Source organism: Geotrypetes seraphini, chromosome 2 (assembly GCF_902459505.1).
Source record: "Geotrypetes seraphini chromosome 2, aGeoSer1.1, whole genome shotgun sequence".
NCBI lineage: Eukaryota > Metazoa > Chordata > Amphibia > Gymnophiona > Dermophiidae > Geotrypetes > Geotrypetes seraphini.
The window spans coordinates 96,514,933-96,527,627 of NC_047085.1; the positions used below are offsets into that span (position 1 = coordinate 96,514,933).

The 12,695-nt window shown below is 41.8% G+C and overlaps 1 protein-coding gene across 2 annotated transcripts in view; it reads left to right on the forward strand.

Moving 5' to 3' along the window:
• The window catches only part of JPH1 (junctophilin 1), a 235,427-nt gene that overhangs the window by 169,133 nt on the left and 53,599 nt on the right, over positions 1–12,695 (forward strand). For both annotated transcript variants that reach the window (XM_033933309.1, XM_033933305.1), the window contains one exon: positions 3,625–3,743. In XM_033933309.1, coding sequence (XP_033789200.1) covers positions 3,625–3,743 — 119 coding nt within the window. The remainder of the gene's footprint in view (positions 1–3,624; positions 3,744–12,695) is intronic.

Below are 12,695 nucleotides of genomic sequence, written 5' to 3' on the forward strand. Positions count from 1 at the left end.
TTTAAAGCGTCTTCAACTCATACAAAATAAAGCTATCAAAATTATTTCAGGCTCCAAAAATTTGATCATGTCACCCCTTTGTTACAAAAAGCTCATTGGCTGCCTATTTCACACCGGATCACCTATAAAATTGTTCTTTTAACCTTTAAAACTATACAGACTAATACTCTGCATTCATAGATAGATTACTAATTCCTTATGACCCTCCCAGAACTTTAAGATCAGCCTCTCAACATTGCCTTAATGTCCCATCTTTAAAAATAATTGGTACTTGTACTCTCATTTTCTGTCACTGCCCCATTAATTTGGAACTCTCTCCCTCTGTACCTCAGAGCCGAACAAAACTTGCAGAAATTTAAAAGTAGCCTAAAATACTTTCTCTTTAAAGATGCCTATAATTGATTTCTTACATATGTATTTACTTCCACATTACTTAATTTGTCTCCCTTCCCTATTGTATTTTCCTTTTATGTATTCTTTTGTAATAAATTGTAGTTCTTCCCTTTTTTCCCCAATGTTTTCATGTCATAAGTATGTTTGTTTTGTTGGTCTATGTTTAATTATTTAATATGTTTGTCTCCTATCTATTTTAAATTACTGTGTACAACGCGTTGTACCTCTGGAGAAGCATTTAATCAAAATTCAAATAAATTATGAAAGTAGAAGTATATTTGCCTAATTGTATTTTCCATTCTGAATATTTTTAAATTGAATGATTGCCATCTCCCAAAGATATTCATTTGAAGTCCACTGCAGATTATACACTCAAATAGCTCCTCTCTCCTTCACTTTTCCCAGGTCCTTTATCAGGTCATTAGTCCTAAATCTTGTCCTGTTGTCACCCTTCTCCCTGCCAGCATCTAAGTAAGCTGGTTAAATCAATCTTATCCCTTCCATCCTTGGAAGGCTGCTGTCTCCTTGTGTGCTGGAGGCAAAAATCCAGTGATGCTTTTACCAGCTTCTGTCCATGATCAGTTGTTTGGCCAGATTGGCCTGAGTAAGTGGTGAACTATGAGGCCTGGGTGGAGGGTGGGGGAGTGGCATCGAACAGCATAAGAAAACTGTGTTCAGTCAGCTGTCACTGGTGCTTGATACCTGCAGGAGAGCGGAAAGAAATGTGCCTGCATTCAAACTATGCAGCACTGTTTGCTCTGGCATGTAGCTTTAGTTCAAAAGAAATAGATTTTTTTTTTTTTTACTGGCCATTTTCTTTTACTCTGGTATTTATTACTCTTGGTTTCATGTTAGTTCAGCTCAGCCTGTGAAATTCCTTCAATTTTAATAGTTTTTATCTTTTTATACTATTAACCTTTAGAGATGTATGATAGACGGTATATCAAGAAACTATTAAACTTGAAATTTGAAACATGAAACTTGAGTTGGCAGTGTTGAACGTTAGGATGCCTGCCGCCAGTTAGCAGATAGCCCCAAATAAGCAGCAGTGGTTAAATCATTTTGAATGTCGACCAGATCATTAACCAATCTGGCTCTTCTGCGACTGTTATTGAAATAAAGTAGATACATCCTCCCCATCCCCCAAAACTAGGTGATGGATCAGACTAGTGCCATCATTCATAATAAAGGAACAAGTAACATGGAAAAGGGTTTAAATAGTCCATTAATACAGTATAAACCTTTACATTTGTACTAATTTTGAGGTGGATTTGTTGAGTTACGTCTGCCTTGCTTTGTTCTTATGTTGGCTGGACTATTTTTGTCTTTGATTTTGTATTGTTTTATGTTGATTACATTGTAAACTGTATTGATCACTTGATCAATAGAGTCAAATTCTTAGAAAACAGCAGTAACTGCTTCAGCTTAGTAGGTGCATAGACCTTTATAGGACTTTTCACTCTAATGGTATTGATGTAACTTTTTCTTCTATTATCTCTCTTAGAGGTCCTTTTACTAAGGCGCACTAACCGATTTAGCGTGCGCTAAGGATTAGCTCGCGCTAAATGCTAATGCGCCCATTATATTCTATGGGCGCCTTAGCATTTTGCGCATGCTAATCTTTAGCACACGCTAAATCGGTTAGCGCTTTAGTAAAAGGACCCCTTAATTAATTGTCTAAATAGCGGTATATTGAACCAAATTATCAAAAATTTAGAAACACTACAAACCAATCAGAAACCAAGGCCTAAGGATTAAGAATCAAAGACATGAACATCAGTATATATATCCTGGCATTGTCTTCCATAAAACTTAAACAGCTACTAACTGGCCATAATTTTCCTCAGGTTTTGCCAAGACAGACACATATTCAACAAAATTAATTTCACTGTTATATTAAATTGAACCCACAGCCACTCATCCTCCTCTCTTTGTTAAATAAGGTTTAGTTATGTTATTCATGCTGATGGATGGTGAATAAAGACCACAGAATGCATAATGCTTTACGCATTGTTCTGTGGTTTCTGCAATATCCCGTGCTCAAAGAAAACAGATTTTCAAAGCAATTTGCATTGGCAGTCTCAATATTGCCCACCTTTAATGCAGCAAAAGTACACGCATAGACAGTATTTCAAATCATTGTATGCTTTACAAGCAAAATTTTACCTGCCTAAGAAGCAGTTACGGATGCGAAAGCTGGATACTACGGAAACAAGACAGAAAGAAGATTAACTCATTTGAGCTTTGGTGCTGGAGAAGAATTTTAGGTGTGCCATGGACCACTAGAAGAACTAACAAATCAATTCACGAAGAGATCACACCGACTATGTCACTCGAAGCCCAAACGATGACGTTATGTCTGTCTTATTTTGGTCACACCATCAGAAGAGAGAGATAACCGGAGAAGGACATCATGTTTGGGAAGATCGAAGGAGCCAGGCAAAGAGAGCGACCTGCAATCAGATGGCTGGACATGTTGAAAACAACCATGGGGATGACGCTGGAGGACCTTTCCAGACTAGTACAAAAACGATTTCATTTTACTTCCACAATTCATCAAGTTGCTAGGACTTGAGCATGAGTCTATGGCACTTAACTACAAGAAGCAGGTACAAGGGACTGTACTTTGCACCCACTGTCATTTTTACAGTTAGCGTAAAATGGATACAAAGCCTTGGGATGAAAATGATCAACTTTTGTCCCTGTGCAGGGTGTTTGAAAATTACTCTTGAGTTGAGGATTTTGGGAGGGTTACAGTTGCTTTTAATAACATTGATGGCCTGTATAGAGGTTGTACGAACTCATTTTAATTCATTTTGTTGATAAATTGAGGTCAGTGATCACTTTAGCTGCAGAACATGTTACATGAGGGGGAAAAAAATTTTCATGAAATCGCTTTTGTCAGTTGCCTATTTAGGGATCCTTTTACTAAGCAGCATTAGGGCATTAACGCGTGAGAAAGCGCACGCTATATTGCCCCGCGCGCTAGACGCTAATGCCAGCATTGAGCTGGCATTAGTTCTAGCCGCGTAGCGCAGATTTACCGCTTGCTAAAATGCTGCGCGCGCTAAAAACGCTAACGCAGCCTAGTAAAAGGAGCCCTTAATGTATCCTTTATGCTACTGCTTTATCTTGTTAATGTGCAACAACATTCTTCCTTCCTAAAATGCTGTATGAACATAGTGGATAAATTACTGACTGTACTTATAAATGTTTTTCTGCTTTTTCTAGAACCGCGCATGCAAGAGCTAAAGGTGACGCTGCTGACCAGGCTGCACAAGCTGCTCGTCAGGAGTCCGATATTTCAAGAGCAGTTGCTAGAGAACTTTCTCCAAACTTTCACCAACCAGGTAGCTGACCTCCACTGACTGATCATATCTGTTGATCAAGTATTTAAAGGGGATACTGCCAGGGCTGAAGCCTTGATAATTGGCATTACTACATGATCGAAACATTCAAAATACTGAAGGGGATAGACTTAGTAGCTAAAGACAGACTGTTCACACTCTCCAAGGTAAGGAGAACGAGAGGGCACTCTCTAAAGTTGAAAGGGGATAGATTCCATACAAACGTAAGGAAGTTCTTCTTCACCCAGAGAGTGGCGGAGAGATGGAACGCTCTTCCAGAGTCTGTTGTAGGGTAAAATACCCTCCAGGGTTTCAAGACTAAGCTGGACAAGTTCCTGCTAAACCGGGACGTATGCAGGTGAGGCTGGACTCATTTAGAGCATTGGTCTTTGACCTGGGGGCCACCACGTGAGTGGACTGCTGGGCAGGATAGACCACTGGTCTGACCCAGCAGTGGCAATTCTTATGTTCTTATGTGTTCCCAATGTGCATTAAGTGTGAGGGCCTGTCTGTAGTGTATGGCTAACTATGTTATTTGTGGTGCAAAGTCCAAAAGATAAAACAACAAAATCCAAATAGCACCAAAAGGTTCCACAAGGGGATGGGAGGGGAACTGATTATATTGTTGAAAATGTTATTTCCTGGATGGTACTACTGTTTGTATTTGCTTCTTACTGCTGGAATAATAAAAATCATTTAAACATAAATGTTTATCAATAAAAAAAAAAAAAAAAAAAGGTTCCACAAAGGAAATGAAGCAGCAAAACAACAAGAAGATTGTGGAACAGATCAGATGTACCAGTTTGTAGTTTAATAAGCATCCAAATAACTAAAAAAATAATCTTAAAACAATCTGTAAAGGATGAATGCAGTCAGAAGTGACCCACAAGATAAAAACCAAATAGTGTATAAAATATAAATGACCCAAAACAGGCTGTGTTTCGGCAAAATAAAAAAATGCCTTCCTCAGGGGTCTTATAGGGTCTTTGGCTGTCTTGAATATATAAACATAAAAGTCACAACACTGTGCTGTTTGTAGCCTTTTCATTACTTGGATTGTTTGTGACTTATGTTTTTATATTCAAGACAGCCAAAGACCCTATGAGATCCCTGAGGAAGGCATTTTTATTTTGCCGAAACACAGCCTGTTGTGGGTCATTTATATTTTATACACTATTTGGTTTTTGGGTCACTTGTGACTGCATTCATCCTTTGCGCATTGTTTTTAAGATTATTGTTTTTGTTATTTGGACACTTAGGGCTCCTTTTATTAAGCTGCGCTAGCATTTTTAGCACGCACTGAAGATTAGCGCGTGCTAACCCCCACACTACGCAGAAAATACTAACGCCAGCTCTATGGAGGCATTAGCGTATAGCGTGTGCGGCAATGTAGCACGCGCTAAGCACACGCTAAAACCGCAAGCGTAGCTTAGTAAAAGGAGCCCTTATTAAACTACAAACATAGAAACATAGAAAATGACGGCAGAAAAGGGCCACGGCCCATCAAGTCTGCCCACTCTAATGGCTCACCCCCCTAATTTCTTCCTTGAAGAGATCCCACATGCTTATCCCATTTTTTCTTAAAATCTGGCACCATGAAAAGAGTAAGGAGGTGGATCCAAGATGGCCGCGGTTGTGGAGCGCTGAGCAACCGCCCGCAAATCATCATTAAAAGAAATTTTTCTTTAGGCGGTTATACCGCAGAATTCTTACCATGCCGAAAAGGAGGGGAAAGGGAGCCTCTTCGGCCCCGCGGCGTCCCGGTTCAACCTCCTCAGGCAATATTGAAGATCTGCTGAGACGGATGCAGGGCGTCATGGGAACGTCGGTGGTGTCCCCGGCTGGGACGTTCCTCGGTAACGGACTCGAGGCGTCTCTTCGGGCTCATGAGATCTCTTTGAGCCCCGACACGAGAATCCCTCCTCCCAATCCTCGAGCCACCAGTTCCCCGGGAGTGGGGAGCCAGCCGGAAGTCGGCGTGAGCTCTCCCCCAGAGGCTGCAGGGAACGGTGAGATGAACATCGACTCAGGCTCACAAGGACTGCAGCAGAGCCTGAGTGTATTTGAGGATACAACAACGCTGGGATTAACTCCAATACAGGAGGGACGGAGAGGAGAGGTTCCTGTAGCTGGTGAGCCTAATATACAACTATTAAACTTGCAAACTGTGGACCTTGTAAAGCCCCAAGAAGTTACAATGGGAGCTTTGTGGGATTTGATTGCCAATCTGACTAGAACAGTAAATAGTAACCATCTTCAAATAGAGGGGAAAATAAAAACTCAAGAGAAAGAAGTTCTTCAGATAAAACAAGACTTGGGAGAATCAAAACTAGATATCCAGTGCATTAAAGATCAACTTAAATCTTCAAAGCTTCTTCAAGACACCTTAATTAAGGATAATATAAATTTAAGAAGGAAGATTGAGACTTTTGAAAATTTCTCTAGGAATAATAACTTAAGATTGATTAATTTTCCACGAATCTCAACAGTGACTCCAAGAGAAATGTTAAAAAGGTATTTGCTGGAGATATTGGAAGTATCGGAAGATTCATTACCTCCTTTCTCCCAGGTCTATTATTTGCCTAGTAAAAATAAGGATTTTCAAGAAAAAACGCAGGGGCCAATTGATGTATCTGCTTTACTTGAATTATCTGATAAAGAAATAGCAATACCTGCTACATTGATTGTTACCCTGGCTATTACGCTAGATAAGAATTGGCTTTTGAGATTATTTTTTAAAAATAAAGAGAAAAAGTTTCTTGATTTAAAGATTCAGATGTTCCCAGATTTGGCAAGAGATACACAAAGACGTAGAAAAGAGTTTTTATTATTAAAACCAGGTGTTATGGCTCTTGGGGGAACTTTCTATCTTCGACATCCTTGCAAGTGTATAGTTCAATACAACTCTCAAAAATATGTTTTCTTTGAACCAAATCAGTTAACGGCACTTCTCTCCATGTCTCGCCTGGAAAAGGGGAAAGAATGAGGGCTTAGATATAAGGCGCCTGGAATTTCAGTTAACCACGTACCACTTATCTTTTATAATATGGTTCTTTGTTAAAATTCCGTTTAATTCACATCATGGATCAAAATGGTGGACTTGAGAGATTATACAAATATTTGATTTCTATATAATCCATTATGTTTCTGTTTGTTCTTTTTGTTGTAATCACTTTCTGTACAAGATGTATCTTGATTTGTTAATTTGAAAATTATAAAAAAAAAAAAAATAAATAAAAAAAATAAAAATCTGGCACCATGCTGGCCTCGATTACCTGCAGTGGAAGATCATTCCAATGATCAACCACCCTTTCGGTGAAGAAATACTTCCTGGTGTCGCCATGAAGTTTCCCACCCCTGATTTTCAATGGGTGCCCTCTTGTTGCCATGGGTCCTTTAAGAAAAAAGATATCTTCTGACACTTCGATACGGCCCATGACATATTTGAACGTCTCGATCATGTCTCCCCTCTTTCTGCGCTCCTCGAGTGAGTATAGCTGCAACTCACCCAGCCGTTCCTCATACAGGAGATCCTTGAGTCCCGAGACCATCCTGGTGGCCATTCGCTGAACCGACTCATTTCTCAGCACGTCTTTTTGATAATGTGGCCTCCAGAATTGTACACAATATTCCAGATACATCCGATCTTCTGTTAAACAATCCTTTTGTTGTTTTGCTGACTGTTGTTTGTCATGTTTGTGCTATCTGTCTGCATATTTTGCCTGCTATGTCAGCAGTACCTTTCTACCAGTGTGCTTATGTACAGTATCCTATTACTACTGTACTTTATTTCTTTTTTTTTTTTTAACCCATTTATTTACCATGGGGATGATGCTGGAGGGCCTTATCGGACTAGAACAAAACAGATCTATTTTAGATCTGTAATTCTTCAAATCTCTAGGACTCAAACACAAGTCAATGGCACCTAACTAGCTAACTCATTTGCTTATTACAGGGGTTACAAATTCATAAAACAAGAGGAACATTTAGCAAAAAATAGTCTGGAATTGAGGCAAGATGTGACTTTATAGAGACAGGGAAACACTGACAAGATGAATATATGGGCCCTAACCCAAACCGTCTCAAACACACACACACACTTTTAGAGCTCTCTCCTCATCCCATTTTTAGTTTGCCTCTTTCCTCCTAACCCCCTGTCTCATAGGCATCTGTATTTCTCTCCCACTTACAGCTTTTTAGCGCCCCTTTTCTCTCTATCCACAGCATCCTATTTTCATTCCTCTTATGCTACTTTTCTCTACCCTCCCCTTCCCAGTCCTTCAGTCTTTTCCCTTTCAAGTGTACTTCATCCTACCTCCTGTGTCTGAGCTCCATGGAAATAGTAAAAAGCTCCAGTTTATTTTCTATACTGTACAGTGGCTCAATTGTTTCCTCCTTCCTAGAGCCTCTGTTTCCTTTTCATCAAGAAGTATACACAGCTAAGGGGAACGAGATGGACTATTTTGGGATAGGTTGTTACAGTTGTCAGGGTTTTGCTGAGTCTGAGTTAGTGGAACAGACGTCTCAGCTATTGTGCTATGCCTTTCTTCAGGGTATGACAACTGCAACAATCATGCCACCAGCTGAGGAAGTCTAAGAGAACATTTTGGGATAGTGTGCACAACATTTTCGTTGAATCTCCTTTTATCTGCCTGTGCATTTGTGTGCACTGGTGACTGCCGCCAGCTTCTGTAACGACCCATGTATAAGAGACTGACCTATGGGCCCACAGTTGTCTGCCTCTGACCTAGTGTTTCTGTTTTTTAGAAGTCTATGTTCTTTGCCGTGAGACCGTTAAATAGTGCATTGCAGTATTCCATGCAGGAGGGGACTAAATCATAGAGCAGTTGGGGGAAGTCAGGCTCAGAAAATTAGTTCTGTATTTTTCAGAGTTGTCGCAGGTAGTAAAATGATGAAGATACGATCTAAGAGATGTGGTTAGAAAGTGATAGGTTGTAGTCAAGGAGTATTCATAGGCCAGGGGTACCCACACTTTTTGGGCTTGCGAGCTACATTTAAAATGGCCAAGTCAAAATGATCTACCAACAATAAAATAAAAAAAAAAACCACAAAGCACACTGTACGCAGACAAAATGTTAATTATCATTTATATTCCAGGGGTTTTTCAAAGAGGTCAAGGCATACAAAAATAGACAAATATACCCCCTCCCTTTACTAAACTGAGATAGCAGTTTTCAGCGCTGGGAGCTGCGCTAAATGCCCCGCGCTGCTCTCAACGCTCATAGGCTCCCTGCGCTAAAAACCACTATTGCGATTTAGTAAAAGGGGGCAATAGTGCAAAATATAAACAGCAGATATAAATTCTCAAAACAGACATATTTTGATCACTAAATTGAAAATAAAATCATTTTTCCTACCTTTGTTGTCTGATGATTTCATGAGTCTCTGGTTGCACTTTCTTCTTCTGACTGTGCATCCAAACTTATCTTTCTTCCCTTCTTTCAGCCGGTATGCTTCCTCTCCTCCAGACCTCAACTTTTTCTTCTTCTCTCCCTGCCCTTTCTTTCTCCCTGCCTCCCTTTCTTTTTTTCTCTCTTCATGCCCCCTTTCTTTCTCTCTGTCTTCCTGCCTGCCCCCTTTCTTTCTTTCTCTCTGCCCTCCCCAAAGCCACTGTCACAGCCATTGGGAAACAGGCCCCCAAGCAGGGCAGGATTAATTTGTCGAGGGCTCCTAGGCACACAAGTCCACTGGGCCCCTTGACCTTCCCCCCAACCATGCTCCACCCCCAATAAAATGTCTGTAGTGTGCCCCTTCTCTCCTTTGTACATGTTTCATTTCAGCTTCACCCCCTCTCCATTTTTCTCTCTCCACTCCTTCTCTTATGCTCTGGTATATCTCTCCTCCTTTCCTTCCTACTCAACCCCATGGCCTGGCATCTCTCTCCTTTCCTTCTCTTCTATCTCTTCCTCCCCCGCCATGCTTTGGCGTCTCCTCTCCTTCCTTTCTCTCTGATCTGACATCTATCTCCTTAATTTCCCTTCCCTCCCCCCATGCCCTGGCATTTTTCTGCTCTCCTTCTCTTCTGTCTCTCCCTCCCGCCTCCATTATCTGGCATTTGCTCTTCTTCCTTGCCCCTTGTCTGGCATCTGTCTCCTTCCCTTCTCTCTTCATCCATGGTCTGGTTTCTCTTTTCCTTCCCTTCTCTCGGAAGCCCATGGCATTTACTGTGCTTCTTCTGCCGCCTTCATGTTTGGTAGCCAGGCTGGAGGTAAAGGGCGGCATCACCCCACAAGTTACAAGGTCCAGTTTGGACCTCTCTGACTTGCCGGCTAGTGGCCAAGGGTCACTTGCCCTGCCTTCTGGAGAAGCCCCAGTGAAGGAACAGGACGCAGCCACTTGCCTTCTCTGGTTCTGGGGATGCTGGAGTGGGAGAGGGTGACAGAAAAGTTGGTGGGGAGAGCGGCACTCACCCATTTATGTTCGGCGGTGCTCTCCTCGGGGGCGGACACGAGCGGAAACTTTCCACATGGAGGGAAGGCGACGCTCAGAGCAGGACTGCTGCGTCCTTCCCTACTCCTTTGGCAGTCCAGATACGTGCCGCTGTGGTCACGTCTGTGGCTGCAGCCAGCTACCAAGAGTGTCGCACCCTGAGGCCGGAGCTTGCAAGGTGCGTCATTCCTTTTTCGGAGCACGCAGTGTTAGAGGAACTGAACTCAGGCGGGGGGGGGGCTCTAACACTGCGCGCACCAGCTTCCCTTCTCTTCTGAAACAGGAATGACATAACTTCCTGTTTCGGAGAAGGGAAGCCAGCGCACGCAGTGTTAGAGCCCCCCGCCTAGGTTCATTTCACTTGTGGACAAGAGGGAGTGGAAGGGAAAGAGGCTGTCTTCACCAGGCAGTCGGGGAGAGGAAGGCTGATCGACTAGTAGATTGTGAAGGCAACGCGAGTCTATCACGGAGCCCGGGAAGGGCTCCGTGATCGACTCACTTTGCCATCGCGATCTACTGGTCGATCTTGATCCTCGTATTGGGCACCCTTGTCCTAGGCTGTGTGCTTGGTCTTTTGCAGTTATGGAAGTTGAGTCCCAGCATAGCGAAGGACGGGTGCAGTTGCAATGTTCTTTACAGATCCAAAAAAGTTCAGTTTTGGAAGCGTTTAGTTGTAATTTTTTGATGGACATCCAGTTCTTGATTTCCAAGAGGCAGTTTGACTTTTCGTGATTTGGGTATCACAGATTTCTCCTAGCAGTATGTTTAGTTAGCTGTCATTCACAAAGGAATGAATCTGTATTTGGTATTTGTGAGCTATGTCTAGGCAGGTCTAGTGTAGAGATTGAATAATAAGGGGGATAGTAGAGCTCCCTAGGGGAACACCATAATTGATCAGTTTCGGTTTTGACAGTGCATAGTTGAGCAGTACGCTTTGGGATCTGTTATTCAGGAAGGAGGTGAGCCATCGTAACACAGCATGTCGGATTCCAATTTTAGAGAGCCATGCAATGAGGAGAGCATGGTCAATAGTATTGAATGCCACACTGATATCCAGCAGCACCAGAAAGACATCATTACCCTTATACATGAGTTTCCACTTCAGCAGTCACTGATGATGTTGAGAAGGACAGTTTCAGTACTTTGGAATTTCCTGGATCTCAATTGGAAGGTAGGTAGGGCTCCTTGTTCATTGCTGAAGGAGTGTAATTGGTTTAACACTATTTTTTCCAGGATCTTGAAGATGAAACATAGGTTTGAGACAGGTCTAAAGCTGCTGGGCACATTAGTCTCTAATATGGGTTTTTCAAGACTAGTCTGATAACTAATAACTTCCAGTTTGTGGGCACTATGCCTATTTGTAGAGAGGTGTTGATGAGAGGAAGGCGTCTTTCACAGCCACTAGGAGGCATGGCAGACAAAGGTCTAGGTTGGAGCCAAAAGGGTGAATAGTGTCTAGTATCTTGGTGATGTCACTGTGGGAGACAGTTTCGAAGCAAGTTAGGTTCCAAGTTGTAGTTTTAACTATCTTGTCTAGTCACAGGGGGACGATGTCTGTAGCATCAGGCAGCATTATGGGGTAAAGACCTGGAACAACTGCTTATGCCTACTACTTATGGGGAATTTAGGAAAAACCTAAAAACATATCTGTTCCTGAAGTATTCAGGTAACTGACCTGTACAATCTTAGTCCACAATATCTGATCTCTAGAGCTGTTTTATCACTAGCCCTTAACTTTCTTAATTCTACTCAATCTGTAGCATCTTTTAATCATTGTAAACCGCATAGAACTTCACGGTCCTGCGGTATATAAGCTGTTATTATTATTATCATTATTAGCATGGTGGAGTTGAGGTGAGACTGTATTTTGTCTACTTTGTCAGCGAAGTAGTCTGAGAGCGTTTCACTGCTGAGTTCAGTGTTAAAGCATCTCCTTGCGATGTTGTGAGTATCTTTTTTGTTAGTCTAAAAATGTTTTTTGGGGGTCTTTAATAGTTGTTGGGAGTAGTACATCTTTTTAGCCTCTAGGGTGGCTTTTTTATTTTCTTCATGCAGTTCCTTCCATTTGAACCTATCACTGGTTTTTTTTTTTTAAACATATCTTTATTGAGAATGGCAAACAGCAGCAAAATAACAAAGGCAGTACAGGTTAAGCCTGGATTTGTGCCATTTGCTTTCTGCTTTCCTTAGTTCTCTGTTCTAAAATTGTCTGTAAACCATGGGGAGGAGTATTTGATCTCTTTGACTGACACTAGTCCTTCATATAGGGTTTTTACCTCAGTATGCCAGTCCACAGCAGTCAATAGATTCAGAATTAGGTTTTAATGTTCCCACTAGGTTGGAAAGGCCTGTGGAGAGATTCTCTAAGTTGATAGCATCGTTGTTGTATATCTTCTTATGTTGGGTTTGCTTCCTGGTTGACAGTTGATTCGTTGTGTTGGTGTGGTTTAATGTGATCAGATGGTGATAAGACCACGGTACTGGTTTGGTGGTGCAGCCAGGAGT